The sequence below is a fragment of the Cokeromyces recurvatus genome (genome assembly GCF_025118155.1).
Source record: "Cokeromyces recurvatus strain NRRL 2243 chromosome Unknown BX663scaffold_21, whole genome shotgun sequence".
Taxonomy (NCBI): domain Eukaryota; kingdom Fungi; phylum Mucoromycota; class Mucoromycetes; order Mucorales; family Mucoraceae; genus Cokeromyces; species Cokeromyces recurvatus.
This window is the reverse complement of record NW_026251407.1, coordinates 109417-125932: the sequence shown is the minus strand read 5'-3', so window position 1 is coordinate 125932 and position 16516 is coordinate 109417. Positions and strand designations below refer to the sequence as shown.

Below are 16516 nucleotides of genomic sequence, written 5' to 3'. Positions count from 1 at the left end.
TATTATTTGTGTTTTTTTTTTTTTAAAAAAAAAGGAAGGCTTCAGTTATAGAAGATATGAAACAAGCCGCTTGCTGTTCTTTATAGGTAGTTTTAATAAATTCATTAAAGTCTACTAAAGGCAAAAACAACAACAACATAGTAAACCATGGCCGATAATCGCCTTAAATCAAGTAAATAAAACTTCACAAGGACGTTATAGACTAGTAGAAGAAGAAGATAATCAATTCAGTAAAATCATAAAGTTAACTCTAGTAATAAGTAGTCGACACTATACAGCTTCTTGTTGGCAGCCCCCCTTTTTTTTTTGACAATGTTGCATAATTTAATAACCAATCAAAAAATAAAAATAAAATGAAGCTTGGCGTTTCTATATTTAGAATTAAGCGTTTTCTGCTATTTAATAATTGAAAAAAAAAAGAGGATCTACAATATCACTATTTATTTATTTATATAATTATATAAGAGTAAATAATGCTGCTTACATAAGATAAAGAGATGCATGAGGATATACATGTATAAATTTTGAGGTATTTAAACAAATGGAATAAGAATGGTCATGAACATAAAAGAAAAAAAAACAAATATTTGTATATATAAATATAAGAGTCTAGTGAAGAAAAAAAAAAGGTATAAATGCATAATATAAGGAGAGTTGCAGGCAATGATATATGTGAGAAATAATTAAAAAAAAAAAAAAAGTCTAGATCATGACTTGAATATAATGTGAGTCCAGATTTTCACCTTTTTTGGGAAAAAGATAATCAACATGATTTTTTCCTTCATCTGTTGTTGTAACAGAAGAAGAATAAGAAGAAGAAGAAGAAATGCTGCTACTCATATCTCGTTCAGGTGTAATAGGAGGTGATAAAGATAAATCTTCATATTGAATCACTTCTGGTGTACGAGTAAAATAAGTACATTGCTGAATAGAGGTGTATAATTCATTTAATGATATTCTCTGTGAAGGATCAAGACAAAGGATACGTTGAAGTATATGATTGAGTTCACTTGAGATAGGTAATATCTTTAAGAGTATATTAGGATCATGAACAAAGGCACAGAATGTATCATCATTTAAAGATGCGAGTCTCCATGGATTTCGTCCTGCTGATAAATTAATTAATATAATGCCTAATGCCCATACGTCGTTAGGTGCAGTTGCATAGGCAACACGTTTATTATTTAAACATTCAGGTGAAAAATAAAATGTTGAGCCGCATCCAAAATCGGTTGATAATGTATCCGTAGTTGCGAGTCCAAAATCAGTCAATTTAATGTGATGACCTTTATTAAACACAAGTATATTTTCAGGTTTTAAATCTCTGTGGAAGATGTGATTATCATGACAATAACGAACTGCAACAATAAGTTGTAAAAAGACACTTTTGATTAGCTTGTGATTTCCATAATAAAGATTTTTTTCTGTTATAGCTGAAAAGAGATCTCCTTCAGATCCATACTCAAGTACAGCATGCGTCCAATTATTAGCTGTTGTCACTATTTTTTCAAGTCGGATGATGTGTGGATGGTCCGAAAGGTACGAGTGTAACATGATTTCATTTCTTTGAATCGAGTCGAGACTTTTATTAGGAGGAAAAGACTTGATTGCATATCTCTCGAATGTTTTAATATTTCGTGCCATATAAACTTGCCCATAAACTCCATTATTTAACAATTTAACTATTTCCAAGTCTCCAATTAATGTTCCGATAGGTAATTCTTCTTTCTTTTCAATACTTGTCTTTGTCATTATAAAAAGCAAATAATGAGTAAAACAAAAAAAAAAAAAAGAAATAAGAGAAGAGAAAAGAAAATGAATGCTTTATATTTATAACCTCTTTTTTTTTTTTTTTTTTTTTTTTTTTTTTTTTTGAGGGCGTAAAGGAGAACAAGTTTCCAAATTTAGCATCAAACGCATTTTTTTGCGTCACTTTTTCTGTTTTCTTTCCTTTTTTTTATTTTCTTTTCACCCCCTCCCCTTATTATTACATATCGTTTACGTTTTATTGTTATACTACATGATCTATTTGCACTATTTCCTTTTATTATTAACTTTACTTTTCAGCCTACCTCCTTTTATAGATGCGGAACCAATATCATCGGTATAATAAACACTTGTTTCTATTCTTATTCCTCCTTTTTTTTTTTATTAACACTAAAAATAGTCATCATCATCATCAACATCCTTGTCTTCTATTACTACTACCAATGCCATGGAAATCATGGACATGTTGAACAAAGGTGCTGAATATAAATTAAACCTTGTTATCAAAAAGAAACGTTTATATGATACTATTAAAGCAGTTCATGGCGAATATAATGATGAATTATATTCTTTAGCAGGTGTTCAACTAGAAGATTATGAAGCATTTGAAACATTTGTATTGGGAATTCTTGACATTTACAATCAAACTATTCATCAATCCTTCAACAATGCCTATTATGATTTTCGAACTCCTGCTCTCAAATTAACCTTTGATTTTCAAAAAGCCGTCAAATTGTCTCACCAAAACCTTAAATTTGTTGTTGCTGAATCCTTTTTAGATAAAAAGCAACATGAAGCTCATTCTGATATTGTAACTCATTCTGATGAAAGCTCTAATGAATCAGTAGTAGAAGTTTTTAATGACATGTTAAAAGAAGTGAGTCATATTGCGGATCGATTAGAACAAGAAATGAAACAAAATATGATTGTATTTTCTACTGATGAAGGAAATGTTGAAACTGTCTTGAAATTAGAAAAAACTGAAGGTGAAGAACTAGTTAATTTAGTAGATCAAGATAATAATGAATATGTTATGATGAAACCATTTGATACAACTGTGATTGTAGAAGGTTTGTTATTATATGTATATATTTGTATATATCTTGAATGATGTTTAAAGAAAAAAAAATGATATTTTTATAATTAGATGTTCAGTTAATTTATGATCTTGTTCTTATTCTAATCACCTCATTTGTACTGGGCTGGATGTTTACTTGGATAGATTTACCAGGTTAGTGAAAAGAAAAAAAAAAAAAAAAGGATTTACATGAAATATGTATACAATAAAAATAAAAAATAAAATTTTTTTTTCCTATCGCATTTGTTTGTGTGATCCATATTCAATATTATAAAACCGGATAGCCTTTTTTGGATATATTTTAGCTGGTATTGTAATTGGACCTTCTGGCTATAATTTAATTCAGGTAAGTAATAGAGAAGAAGAAGAAGAAAAGACGCTTATAACATATTTATATAAAGGAACTAGTTCAGATAGAGACATTATCACAACTTGGTGTTGTATTTATCATGTTTGTTCTTGGTCTTGAATTCTCTTTGGAAAAGATTAAAAAAATGTGGAGATTGTCATTAGGTGGAGCCATCATGATTCTATTAGTGACCGTTTTATTTTTTATCACATTGGGAGTGATGATAGACGCAAATATAAAAGAGGCAGTTTTTGTAGGCGTTTGCATTAGTTTAAGCTCTACTGCAGTTGTTATAAAATGTATTAAGCTTGATCAACTAGATCATTTATATGGACTTTTAGTAATGCAAGATGTCATTTTGGGCTTTATGTTGGTAAAATAGATTTCATGATTACTTTTATTTTATTTTTTTCTCCCTCCCCCCCTTCGGTTGTTATGGATGCATCTATTTTTATTAATGTTATGAATTAGGCTATGATTCCAGTTCTTTCCAAATCAGGTACCCAAATCTTTCTTGCTATATTAAGGATATCATTTTCATTTGCTATATTTGGATTTGTCTGTTTTGGCATACTTCGATTGATGCCTGTCATTTCATTTTGTCTTCGTCGGTTTATATCCATTCAAAAAAATCATGAAATTATACTTTTAGGGACAATTGCTATGTGTATGAGCATGTTAATTCTTTCAGTTTATTTAGGATTAGGTATGGAATTAGGTTGTTTTGCTGCAGGTGTCATCCTTCGTTCACGCAAAGGTATGTTTGAAGTTTCCATAAAAGTAATCGAACCTATACGAGATATGTTTGCCTGTTTATTTTTTACTGCTATTGGTTTACATATCTATCCATCCTTTCTTGCATCAGAAGCCATGTTACTTTTCACCCTAGCAGGTGGTGTCATTGGATTCAAATATATTGTAACCTGTATTATTCTCTATCTTTTCAAGTTTGATCTACATAAATCATCTACAATGGCTATTGCATTAGCACAAATATCAGAATTTGGATTTGTACTTGCATCTCGTGCAAAACAACTCTCTATTGTATCTAGAGAAGTTTATTATATTTTAATAGCTATTACATCCATTACTTTAATAGCGACACCTGTTTTATTAAAAATTACTGCCGCAAATAACTCTACTACTACCACATCATTTAATGCAGATATCATACCATTATATCGACAGCAACGACAAGAACATAATAGTAATCAACAAGAAGTAATTTCTATTCCACTTTCAGATACCGAAAAACTTGCATAATATGAAATTAAAATATTAGCAGAGTCACTACTCATTTCTCTATCTCTCTACCTCCCTTTTTTTTTGTTTGTTTGTTTCTTGCTTCTCTCCTTCTCCTCTTTATTAAATTCATAATCAACATTAAGCTGTAATAAATAGAATATTCCTTTTTTTTTGCATTTAATGAACTTCAATTATTATATTGACATTATTATTATTAAAGTAAAGAAAGAAATAAATGAATTCAACGACAATAGCTGCTGTGTATCTGTAGTACATGAATATTTTTTTTTTCAACAATTGAAGAAGAAAAATAAAAACATACGCACATAAATGTATACAAATACATCTTTTTATTTTTTCTTTTTTTTTTCCCCTTTATTTTTTTTTTCTTTTTATCCAATGTCAGAAAATAAAATCACACATCCAGAGTGGGGTGTTATGAAAGAACAAGAATTTCATCCATTAACTTTAAAGCATCAAAAAGACCTTGAAAATTCATATCAAGCTGGAGATCTTTTTACTGATTTTTATTTTTGGCAAGCTAATTTAGGTGGATATTGTATGGCAGATATGAAACAAAGTAAGTCAGTCAGTCATTTTATTTTCTATCTTATATGAGGTTCTAAGAAGACAAAAAAAAATGTTATATAGATGTCGTTGTGTCTTCTGAAAGTGCGTTCCCATTAGTTAGACGTATAGTCGATGGTGCTCCACATCCAGGTAGAAGAAAGAAAAAGAAGAATTAAATAGTTGACAAATCTGGTTATTCGTCATTATATAAATATATCTATATCTATATATTATGTGCTATTGTGATGATAGTAGTTATTATTACTTGAAAGAATAAAAAAGAAGAAAAAGAAAATACTACTACTACTACTACTACTACTACCCTTTAGACTTATCTTAAATCATAGTAGCTGTTCACAATGATCGTCACAAAGCATTCTTATTTATGGAATAAAAGATAAAACACGTATTATTATCATCTTTCTAAAATAATAAGGGGAGATATTTATTTTTGGTTTCAAAACTCGAAAATAGTGACAAACATCAGTTTGGTAATTCTTGTAGTCATCGTAGTATTTTTTTTTTAAGTACATCACATGACATACATAAAAAGGAGTTTTAAAAAGGGTTTATATTATGAAATTACTAAATTAGGTAAAACAAAGAAATTAGGACAACTACACCATTTGTTAGTATCCATTCTATTATACTATTTCTTTTAGGTATATTAATTGCTTATAGCTGTATTTCGACCCTATATTTATATAATTTATCTAATTTAATTTAATTTAATTTAATTTGAACGCTTATTATTTTAACATACACGTACACCCACACCCACACACGTACGCAAAAAAAAAAAAAAAAATCAGCCACATAATAATAATGATAATAAAAAATAATAACAATAACAATAACAATAATAAAGGTCCTTTATATACATGCATATTCAATATTGAAGACTAAGATGTCATCGCCGTTTAGTCGACTAAATAAATGATTAGACAAATGAGAGACAAATAGAGAGTGTAAGCAAGTAAGCAAGTAAGTAAGTAAGAAAGAAAGGCAAAAGAAGAAGAAGAAGAATAAAAAAAGGGGGTTTTTTTTTCTTCTTCTTTTTATATAAAGTCTTTATCTTCTTAATTAGGTAATTAAACAACAAAAAATACTATAAATATAAGCCTTTTTATTTATTTATTTATTTTTTCTTTTTTTTTTTTTTTCTTCTTCCTTTTTCTTTTAGAGGATTTATTTATTCTTCTCCTTTATCAGCCTAGCATGTATCGTAGTGGTAATTATTATTTCATATTTTAGCTTTTTCTTTATTAATTCGTATTACTAACATTTAATAATAGTAAAACAAATAAATAGCTTATTTTTACTTCCTAAATGGACACTTACAATTTTTATTCTTCTCAGTTTATTATGCTGCTTATACAAGGTAGTAGCACTAACCCTTTTTTTTCTTCTTCTTCTTCTTTGTTAACATAAAATATTTAACCTATCTCTTAGTTTATTAGACAATTTCATTATTTTGTATTTAATAAACCAACTACTCTTATTAAACAAGAAGAATCTATTATTTCAGCAGTTCAAAATGAAAGAATACCTTCTTCTAGTCACAAACAACAAGTGGATACAATACATGGAGAAGAAAATCTTTTATTAAATTCCAAAAGTCATAACGAGAACAACATGAAAGAAACTGGCTTTCTTTTATCAACCAACAATCATGATGATTCTATTCATAAAGAGCAACTTGATAATAAAAAGATGAGAGTTACAATTCAACAAAATACAAACTTGTTTGAAGAAGAAGATGAAGGAGAAGAGAAAGAGGAAGAGGAAAAAGAGGAAAAGGAAGAAGAAGAGGAAGAAGAGGAAGAAGAGGAAGAAGAGGAAGAAGAGGAAGAAGAGGAAGAAGAGGAAGAAGTGCCTTCTCTACAAAGTGATAACGAATCTATTATTGAAGAGCCTTTTTCTCCTTCTTTATCAAAGGACTCGCAACCAGCTTATTATTCACCTTTTTCTACTGGATTTGATTTTTTTGGTACAACTTTACCTGTTAGTAAAGAGAATCAATCTATTGTCTTTACAGCTGAAGATTATTCAACACTGTTATCCGAAAAAATTATTTACCCTTACTTTACTCCCTCAGTTGATCGTATTCCTTCTTATACCCCTAATAATAATAAAAAGTCATCATCGCCGCTTCTGGAATTACTCAATCCTTCCACTCACGCCAAGACAACAATTACATCCACCTCTTTTAGTTATTTTGATGAAATGATGATGTCTAATTCACTCTATAGAACAATAAACCATCATCACTCAATAAAGAATACTAGAAGAGACTGGGACTCCATTACCAATTTTACTCGTTAGATCATTTATACTACTTTATTCCATACTAATACTACTGATACTACTACTACTATTACTACTACTACTACTACTAATAATAATAATAAAATGAATTTCTTTTAAAAATCTAATCGTTTTAATGCTTGTTCTGCTTCTTTAACGCAATTTGAAAGTTTATATTTGCGTCCATACTTTTCTGCACTTTTATAGAATTCTTTTGCCTTTTCTTTATCGTTGCTTTGCTATATATTAAATAGTAGTCCTTAGTATATACACATATAAATTTATAAAAGAAAAAATAACCTCTTTATCTTACCTCAAACAACATGCCCATATTAAACAATAAAATACCACAGGTCTCATCACAAAGTTCTTTATCTTTATTCACTTTCCCTGTATTTGGATTCTGCGCTAAATCTAATCCCTTTTGTGCCCACATTTTAGCTTCTTCATATTGTCCCATATTTGAATAGCTTTCAGCCAAATTATTCATTAAAACAACAGATTGACATGATTTTATATCATTTAATGATAATGCTTTCAAGTAAAGATGAATCGCTAATCTATACATATAGAACATGAGTTCAAGTGACATTATAAATATAAATATAATATATATATATATATATCGGCTTTACATTGGTTTATTCCTTGATGCATAAAACCCTCCCAGGGCCTCTAAGGCAGCACCTACATCAGTACTGGTTAACCAATCTGGCATATGCTCTTTATCAAACATCCCATTATTCTTTGATGATCTATCATCATTATCATCTTCTACTTCTTCATAACTTGTCCCTGTTGTTGATGCTATCTTCAACAAATGCTCTACTGACCCTACATACCATAACTCTGCTTCTTCATCTCGCTGCATGGCAAGGGCAATATCACCCAACTTTTGTGCTATTCCAATCACCTTCTTTTGTTCAAGGGGTTCTAATGATGATAGACGACTAAAGAATGCTTGGGGTTGTGTGATGGACAAGGGTTGATCCACGGTTCCTACTAAATGTCTCAGCGCCATGATCAACGTCTGTCTCGCTTCTGATAATTGACCCATCCGTTCTTGTAAACTACCCAGTTGAATCATAATTCCCGTCAAGGGTGCCCCATTTCGTTCGAGTTCTGGTGATGCAAGTGCTAACTGAAGTGCCTCTTTAAAATATTTGAGTGCCAACTTGTCATCCTTGCTGTGTTGTTCGTAATAAAGCCCTTTACGAAGTGCTTGTCGAACAGCGGCTGGGAATTTTTGAATATCGGATGTATAGTATTCATAAAGTCCAAGTCCTAAACAAACAAGCCCTGTACTGATGAGAATGACAGGTAAAGATGGAATTCGAATCACTTGTGCTGGTGTTTGAGCTCGTGCTGTAGTCGTGGCATAATGTCGAAATAGAGGTGATGAGCTCATACAGGGTCGACGTGATAAACATCCTGATGGTCTATATTGATTTTTTGGTATCCATGTTGACTTACGAATCGTCATAAATCGCTTCAACATCATCATTGTCTAATAAATATATATATGTGTGGGGCAAACAAAAAAAAAAAAAAAAAAAAAGAGAACGAGGGGGGGGGAAGGGAGAAGAGTCATTTTTTTTTTGTTTGCCCGCCTTCCCCCCTTTTTTTTAAACTGTGACTTGCATTGTATAATTAGTGATTGTTATGCAATTTTATTCTATTCTATTTTAATATATAAACTTTAAAGTTTTTTAATAACCTAATATATTTATTTTTTTCTATTATAAAAAACCAAAAAGAAGCGAAAAAAAAAAGGTTTATTTTATTTAAATGTATATAGTTGTGTATATATATAAAAAAAAATAATAATAATAAATCAAGAAAAAATACGAAGCGAGGTTTATATGTATATATATATAGCGTGTGTGTGTGTAGTAGTAGTAGTAGTAGTAATAGTAAGGTTAAATAGTATGTTCAAGTAGTGTCCTCCTATAGGAGGGAATTTGACATGGGTAATGTAGTTTCTTTTTTTTTCTTTTTTTTTTTTTTGCCGTTCAGTTAATGTGAAATAAAGTTATGTATGAAAGGGAAGAAGGAGAAGGGAACAAATAAAAAAAGAATAATAATATATATAAACAATGATCAAACACACAAAAAAAAAGGAAAGGAAAAAGAAAAAAGCGCTTATTCCATATCTACAGTCACATTACGAGTACGGAGATCAAGAGCAATACTCTCAGGAGGAGCATTTTCATAGATAACACGATAAATAGCAGTTAAGAGAGGGAATTCTTGTGTCATGTTTCTAGCAGATAAGAAATGGAAAACTTCTTGAGATGTAGTAGTACCTTGAAGTTTTTGACCATTCAACATTTCCTTTTCAACTTCTTCAATAGATTTGTTTGATTTAATGAAAGCAGCAGCTACCTTACGATTACGACCACCAGCACAGGTTGTGATTAGATCAGCAACACCACAAGATTCAAAGTAAGTCTCTGTATGTACACCACCAAAGAATGTCTTACCAAACTTTCTCATCTCCACTAAACCACGACGAATGACAGCTGATTTCGTGTTATTACCATAATGAAGACCGTCACAGATACCAGCACCGAGTGCAACTACATTCTTGAGTGCACCACATACTTGAAGACCTCTCCAATCACCTATCACATTGACATCAAAGTAATCTGTATGGAAAAGTTTATAAAAGATTTCAGCATCCTTAAGATCACGACAAGCAATGGTTGTTTCACCAAATTGTTCTTCAGCTACTTCACTAGCAATGTTGGCACCACTCAGGGCTGCACAATGGATACCCAAGATCTTTTCGATTTCTTCAGAGAAGATGAGCAAGTTGTTGTTCTTGTAATCCAAGCCCTTGATCAAGGAGATTGCCTTGCAGTCCTTGGAGATAACATCTCGAAGTGTTTCACATACCTTGTAAACGAATTGATGAGGCAAAACAAAGACGAGGACATTAGCTCCCTTAGCAGCTTCTTTAACATCAGGGATAGCTACTACATTTTCACCAAGATTAATGTTGGGAAGATATTTTACGTTTTCATGCTTTTCGTTGATAATGTCGGTTAAATTTCTACCGTCAATTTGTTCTTCGTAAACCCACATACGAACTTCACGTTCAAAGAAATCAGAGTGCTTGATGGTGTTTTGAGCACAAACACGAGCAATTGAAGAACCCCTAATAAATACCATTATAAAAATGAATTAGTAAAAGAAAAAAAAAGCCTTAAACAAATCATATCATCAAACACAAACTTACCAGTTACCAGAACCGATAATAGTAACTCTTTGCTTACTAACAGTGGACATATTGATTTATTTTGCTTCTTATAATAATAATAAAAAAACTAGAATTAAAGATACAGTAATAATAATAATAAAAAGGAATGAATTTGAAAGAAGAAGAAAGGAGAAAAAAAAAAAGGCTTCCCTTATATATTTATTGATTTGAGATGAAGACAGAAAAAAAAAAAAAAAAAAGAAGCTACTAAACTCTTAAAGTCCGCTTAAACGAAACCTACCAATGATCATGCTAAGACATTTTTTTTTTTCATTAAAAAAAAGGTTTCATTAAAACTTGTCTAAAACACTCAGCTTATTTCTTGCATGACGTAGATTTAGATATTTCTGCCTTAATAAGATGTCGCTGGCTACCCATGTTGATATGATACTCAAGTAATAATAATGGAATTATCTCATTATTTGATAGGACATTCCAAATAAAAATAATGTATCTCATTATTTGGTAATAATATATTATCTTTATTTTTAACTGTTTTCTATGGCAACTATGGCAACTCTAATTCGGTACTTTAAAAAAGCTACCTTATGCTTTTTTTTTGTTTTTATTATTATGTGCATACACATGCTGTACACTTAAAAGAACTTCGGAGTAATACATTCTTTCCCTCTCTTTCTCTTCCTTTCTTTTCTCCAAATTTACAACACTAAATTAGGCTTAGTGCAAGTACAGTAATGGAAATAGTTATTTCCTGATACATTTTTTTTTTGTTTTCATCTAGTTAAAAATATAATATGGAAATTTCCCTTTCTCTTAATCTCTCTCTCTCTCACTTTTTTTTTTTCTTTAAACGCGTTTTCTATTTAACTTCTTTCTCCTTTTTCTGATTTATTTTTTTTTCTTTCTTTTTTTCCTTTTCCACGTTTTTTATCGATCAAATCAATCAATCAATTAAAAACAGAAAAGAAATTTCCTCAATAATCAAATTTTCAGAAAGAAATCTGACTTTCAAAAAAATATTATTATTATTATTATGGGGGGGTGTAGAAGGGAAGTAGAAAACTACCGATGAAGGTCCAAGTCGGACATTGCTGGAAAATGGGGGGAGGAGAAACATAAAGTGCTCGACCCAATCTGTACCCGATTTTTGTTTTTTAATAGAAAATATTTTAGTGTAGTTGAACATTATTATTAATTTTTTTTTTGAAAGCGTTATTCACTCCTATTAATTTGAAACAGAAACGATGTTGCCAAATATAACAAAAAGAAAAAAAAAGTAGATATAAGACCTGAATATGCAATCTATGTATATGACAAGATAATTTAATATATATATTGGCGCATAAAAGTGTATTAAGCTACAATCATTGTTATGCATATGTGGGGGGGAATGGGGGGGGGAGAGGGGAAGAGTCGAAAAAGGTTACTAGTTACCTCCTACTACTAGCTTGAATAATAGTTACATACATAACGGGTGTTACCAAAAAAAAAACAAGGCACCGAATTTTTTTTTTTTTTTTTAATTGAAATTATTTCCTTCCTTATAAAATAATGGCGTGTTGTACAGCCTTTCAAATCTGTCAAATATCTTCAATGTAGGGCACGTTACATCAATCAAATTTCTTTGATCATGTTACTATATCTAATCATTTTTATGCCTTGATTTATGTTCCTTTTTTATTTTTATTTTTTATTTAAGAGCCAAGAATCATAAAAGATAAAGCTAAACTTAATCTGGTGTATTAGAGTAGCAACAATTATTCCTTTCTTCATTATCGGCTGATACTCAAAAAAAGTGTATTATACCGAGAAATTTAATCTCCGATTATTCTAAATATGGTAATGTGATATCATAAAAAGATTTTGACCCAAACAACTAACAGTCATTAATATACATGAATTAATTTGTAAGTAATAATAATAATGGACAGAAATAGAAATACAATAATGGAACAGCCACCATTATTCAAAGTAAGTATTAAAAAAAAAAACGATGAAGTGCATGTAGCATTTAGGAAGGAGAAATCATGCACTTTAGTAAAAAAAAAAAATTAAAATAAAAATTAAAAACAAAACAAGTAAAATAAAGTAAAATAAAATCAGACAAGATAAGTGTGTATTCCTTAGATATAAAAGGAAGCCAAGAATATAAAAAAAATTAGAAAATACAATGAATATTTCGGCCTTCATTTTTTTTTTCTTTTTAAAGTATTTGATCCATGGATTTCATCCATTTATTAAAAGTAGTTGTTAATCTAGAATCGATATGAATCCTTTTTTTTTTTTTTTTTTTTTTTTTTTTTTTTTTTACATTGAGTACATAAAGTTACAATAGGGTCTAGTTGCCTAGAATGGTTAGTGGGTTTTTTAATCCCTTTATTTTGCATTTATCAGATCACATATTTTTATTTTTTTTTTTTTATTCAACAATATTCTATTTCTTTTCAAAAAAAAAATATACTTTAAATTATTTCAAAAAAAAAAGATCAGATCATGTATGCTTTTATCAAATATCAAATCAGTTAAATCGATCAGCAATAATGCTATAAAGACGTTATTATTAAAAAAAAAATAGGTTTGTTCAGATATTACTAAATCGGGACAATCTTTACCATCTGAGAAATCAATTTTATGTGTAAGATTTTATCGTTATAACATATATCTTTCTTTTTTATACTGATCATGTTGATTATTATATATGAGTGTTTAGAGTCATTCATCTAAAATAACAAAGTATCTTATTGGTAGTCCTTAGTAAGCTTGAGAAGAAAGATATAGGTTTAGATGTTATTTAAAAGAGAAGGACAGCATGATATTCAAGTCTTTTTTTTTTTTTTTTTTTTTTTTTTTTTTTTTTTTTTTTTAATGCAGAAAGAGATCTGTTTGAATATAGTCTATGATACTAATAATACAATTATTATTATATATACACACATACGCTTTATTCTATTTTATTTATCTTTTTCTAATGACAGAAAACGATGGTTTATAATAATTCCTTACAAAGATGATTTGACACTTTTAGTGCTGTCTCTTCAATCGAATTCTCATCCGTATTTAGAGTAAATAAATCACTAATCATCTCGTTATGTTGGCTTAGTCTAATGTATTCAGGCCAAACAATCTTATCAAAATAGTTGGGTGGATCTACCCAATAACCTTCTACAGTGTGATATCCCTGTCGTTTCTCTCGTCTTGATTTCAATGAATGATAACTTGCTGTCACAAATACCTTACAATCTAAAAGACTTGTCACTCTTTCGTCCCAATAGAGCATGAATCCATCAACAAGAATAAAAATATTCTCGTCATCCATCAGGGGCTTCAAGATGGCTTGTAATTTTGCCAATGTCTGTTGGGTAATTAGAGAAGATCCGTCATGTGTGTTATTCTCCTCTTTAGAGTGATAATTTGATGGTAATTTTCCTTCTTTTTGTGCATATTCAATATAATCTGCAAGTTTATCGAAATAGACTGATTCTGGACAATCCCAATTTTCTAATTGTGTTTTTTCATCTATTGGTATTAGAGAGTCAGGCTTAATAAAAAAAAAAAAAAAAAAAAAAGGAAAAAAAATTAGCTTCTATTTATTTTAAATAATGTGAAAACTAATAACCTTATAAAAGTCATCTTGGTAAAAAACAATTACATTTCGAAGCACTTGTCTTAAAATGCGTGCTACTGTCTAAATTTTATGCATTTTAAAAAAGTAAATGTTTAGATTACCATTTATTTTTTTTAATTTATTTTTTTTTATAAATTAAAACTAACCGTTTTCCCTGAACAAGATGGACCACTTGATAAAATAAAGATATGAAAAAAAATTTTTTTTTAAAAAAAAAAGACACTTCCATCGGTTATTTACCTAATACCTATTGTATATATTTCCCCATAAATAACAATAAATAAATAAAATAAAAAGGGTCACAACACAATGATATTACATGATTATATAATATAATCATTTTTAATGAGAAATTTTTTATTGGCCAGTTGTAGGAGAATTCTAAAGACAGCGATCACTTGTTATCATTACAGTATTTTTCGAAATTATTCGCGCACTTTATAAAACTCATTTCACGCACTAACCAAATAAAAATTGATGCATTGACAAATCATTATTTGAACAGTCTTCAAATCTTGACAATGAATGCCTGCAAAATCCTTGGAGGTCGCTTACGAGCACACTGTTGTAAGCTTCTCTGATATTCTCAGACAATGTTTCTTCTTCAAGTAGTATTTCCCTCTTGACTTTACTCTTGAAAACAGACCAAAACTGTTCAATTAGATTTAGTTTAGGTGAGTAAGGAGGGGGGAGAGAGAGAGATAAACACAACCGTAACCATGAGCTTCAGTATACTTTCGAATGTCAACGTGTTTATGAATAGAAAAGTTGTCCATTACCAGTGAATGTCCCTTAAACTCTTTGAATTTGTGTTCATAATTTCTATCGTGCTAGCGATAAAAATTGAAGTAATTGCTAGTTACCATACCCACCTTTTCCTGTCTCTGGCTTCTTGACAACCCCTCCTAAAGCGTTTTTTTTTTTTTTTTTCGATGGTGAAGTGGCCTTTTGGAACCTTTAACTGCACGTTTATTACACTAGAGACTGACATGACTGCCATGATAGTATGTGATTTTGCCTTTGTAATATTGAACACATTTCAAATTTATTTTTCTTTTTTCTTACACGTAAAGATAGAAACCAGTAACATGGACAAAAGTGTATTAATACTTTATTTAAATCTTTCATCATTGGTAATAAAGAAGTGTATATTTGATTCATAATGAATTTAGTAATCCATACACATTTTTTCCATGTGTATACATATACATTAATAAAGAAGAAGTTATCTATCCAGCTATACACTACACATCTTTATTATTATTATTATTATGTTGAGTGCATATTCAAGAAATACGTTAAAGAAAATTCACACTTTTAAATAATATTTAGGAAATAATAGATTTTATTACAATTATACAGTTTATAAGCAATAATATATATTGTATATATATCAAAGAGAGCTAAAAAGTAAAAGCTAGTTAGTAAGAACATTATTTTATAAAAAATAAAATAAAAAGTCAATAAAAAGCCAATTGAACATTCAGGTCTAAAATATGGGGTGGAGGGTCTAAAATATAACATTATGGAGAGATAATACTAGAATGACGATTGTTGAGACCAAGTTGCTGAAGAGACCCATTTGTTGCACCCAACCCGGTGGGGATATAGAGACGCCTACCCTCTACCTATTACCCATCAGTAAAGGGTAGAATGATATACTAGTTGCCCACCTTCACATCTACCTGTCAATGTGTCCCGCATAGATAGAGATATATTTATATGTATATCGTCATCATTATGTTCAAGTCTATGGTTTTTAAAGAAGAAGAAGAAGAAGAAGAAAGAGAATAAGATAAGAGAATAAATAGAGAAGAAGAAGGATAATAAATAGAGAAGAAGAAGGATAATAATAAGAAAAGATAATAAAGAATAAGAAGGATAATAGTAAGAAAAGATAATAAAGAAGAAGAAGGATAATAGGGAAGAAAGAGGAATTTTGTTTGAAAAATAAGGCGTGTTTATATTCTTTTTGTTATTTTTTTTTTTTTAGCTTACTTTTTTTAAGGAGAGAAAATGTATTAAAATATACGTGTGATTAATTATGAAAATTATGCATTGTATAAATTTAAAAAGCTAAAATTATTAGGTGTACTACTGCAGTCTAAAGAAGGAATATGTTTCATCAAAAAAGTAAATAAATATTAATTATAATTTGTATTCTATACAATTAACTAACTACTCTTCTGTAATAAAACAAAGCATTAAACATTTTATATCTTTTTATCTTTTTGTTCATGTATACATTATTATAAGCAAAGCATAAAATGTACCTTTTCAAAAAAGGAGAAGATAAGGAAAAAAATGTAGTAATTAAAAAAGATAAACAAAGGAGAAAGTAGGAATTCAAAA

At 29.5% G+C, this 16516-nt stretch overlaps 7 protein-coding genes across 7 annotated transcripts; 3 read left to right on the top strand and 4 right to left on the bottom strand.

The window, feature by feature from the left end:
* Window positions 1-386: 386 nt before the first annotated feature.
* On the bottom strand, window positions 387-2094 carry BX663DRAFT_145763 (kinase-like domain-containing protein). Its single transcript, XM_051521591.1, has 3 exons — window positions 2073-2094; window positions 485-1743; window positions 387-436 (listed from the first exon to the last, which is right to left on the bottom strand). Exon 2 carries the CDS (start codon window positions 1642-1644, stop codon window positions 703-705), a length of 942 nt encoding a protein of 313 aa, XP_051380741.1. The 5' UTR covers window positions 1645-1743; window positions 2073-2094; the 3' UTR covers window positions 387-436; window positions 485-702.
* On the top strand, window positions 1868-4654 carry BX663DRAFT_516409 (Sodium/hydrogen exchanger family-domain-containing protein). The gene is made up of 5 exons (XM_051528589.1): window positions 1868-2837; window positions 2915-2998; window positions 3130-3191; window positions 3247-3567; window positions 3666-4654. The coding sequence occupies exons 1-5, from the start codon at window positions 2216-2218 to the stop codon at window positions 4455-4457; spliced, it is 1881 nt and encodes a 626-aa protein (XP_051380740.1). The 5' UTR covers window positions 1868-2215; the 3' UTR covers window positions 4458-4654.
* Window positions 4655-4789: 135 nt separating this feature from the next.
* On the top strand, window positions 4790-5379 carry BX663DRAFT_516404 (uncharacterized protein). Its single transcript, XM_051528588.1, has 2 exons — window positions 4790-5019; window positions 5091-5379. Exons 1-2 carry the CDS (start codon window positions 4839-4841, stop codon window positions 5183-5185), a joined length of 276 nt encoding a protein of 91 aa, XP_051380739.1. The 5' UTR covers window positions 4790-4838; the 3' UTR covers window positions 5186-5379.
* A 782-nt stretch (window positions 5380-6161) lies between these two features.
* BX663DRAFT_145698 (uncharacterized protein) lies at window positions 6162-7620 on the top strand. The gene is made up of 3 exons (XM_051521589.1): window positions 6162-6240; window positions 6305-6390; window positions 6520-7620. The coding sequence occupies exons 2-3, from the start codon at window positions 6339-6341 to the stop codon at window positions 7332-7334; spliced, it is 867 nt and encodes a 288-aa protein (XP_051380738.1). The 5' UTR covers window positions 6162-6240; window positions 6305-6338; the 3' UTR covers window positions 7335-7620.
* Window positions 7621-8724, bottom strand: BX663DRAFT_438647 (uncharacterized protein; the record flags this gene model as incomplete). Its single annotated transcript, XM_051523285.1, has 2 exons — window positions 7621-7876; window positions 7952-8724. 2 exons carry the CDS (start codon window positions 8722-8724, stop codon window positions 7621-7623), a joined length of 1029 nt encoding a protein of 342 aa, XP_051380737.1.
* Window positions 8725-9154: 430 nt separating this feature from the next.
* Window positions 9155-10688, bottom strand: BX663DRAFT_457956 (glycerol-3-phosphate dehydrogenase [NAD+]). Its single transcript, XM_051523891.1, has 2 exons — window positions 10558-10688; window positions 9155-10476 (listed from the first exon to the last, which is right to left on the bottom strand). Exons 1-2 carry the CDS (start codon window positions 10605-10607, stop codon window positions 9459-9461), a joined length of 1068 nt encoding a protein of 355 aa, XP_051380736.1. The 5' UTR covers window positions 10608-10688; the 3' UTR covers window positions 9155-9458.
* Window positions 10689-13525: 2837 nt separating this feature from the next.
* On the bottom strand, window positions 13526-14981 carry BX663DRAFT_532163 (P-loop containing nucleoside triphosphate hydrolase protein; the record flags this gene model as incomplete). Its single annotated transcript, XM_051530432.1, has 4 exons — window positions 13526-14077; window positions 14156-14224; window positions 14311-14335; window positions 14944-14981. The coding sequence occupies 4 exons, from the start codon at window positions 14979-14981 to the stop codon at window positions 13526-13528; spliced, it is 684 nt and encodes a 227-aa protein (XP_051380735.1).
* Window positions 14982-16516: the final 1535 nt, after the last annotated feature.